The sequence below is a fragment of the Penaeus monodon genome, chromosome 27 (genome assembly GCF_015228065.2).
Source record: "Penaeus monodon isolate SGIC_2016 chromosome 27, NSTDA_Pmon_1, whole genome shotgun sequence".
Taxonomy (NCBI): Eukaryota; Metazoa; Arthropoda; class Malacostraca; order Decapoda; family Penaeidae; genus Penaeus; species Penaeus monodon.
In genome coordinates, this window is record NC_051412.1 from 20,400,209 (window position 1) to 20,400,458 (window position 250).

The following is a 250-nucleotide window of genomic DNA, read 5'->3' on the forward strand; positions in this document are numbered from 1 at the left end:
GTTTAAATCATTCAATAATTTTGGTCCCAGGCGAATCTCCCCTTTGCAATTAACCCGACTACCTTTTACATTGTTTTTCCTTTCTCTCCAAGATATGACGTGCGCGTGGTGTATCAGGCGGTCCTCCTCACCCTCGAACGCCTGGTGGAGGACGAGTCAGTGCAGGCGAACGGCGTCGTAGCGATTCTGGACTGGTCGAACTTCCCCGCCCGACTCACCACCAGCCTCTCGCCCAAACTTCTGCGGCTCA

The 250-nt window shown here is 53.6% G+C and overlaps 1 protein-coding gene across 1 annotated transcript in view; it reads left to right on the forward strand.

The window, feature by feature from the left end:
* The window catches only part of LOC119590668 (clavesin-2-like), a gene marked incomplete in the record, with an annotated part of 51,482 nt that overhangs the window by 48,909 nt on the left and 2,323 nt on the right, over window positions 1–250 (forward strand). Inside the window, 1 exon segment of the mRNA XM_037939348.1 lies at window positions 93–250. Within this exon segment, the coding sequence (XP_037795276.1) occupies window positions 93–250 (158 nt within the window).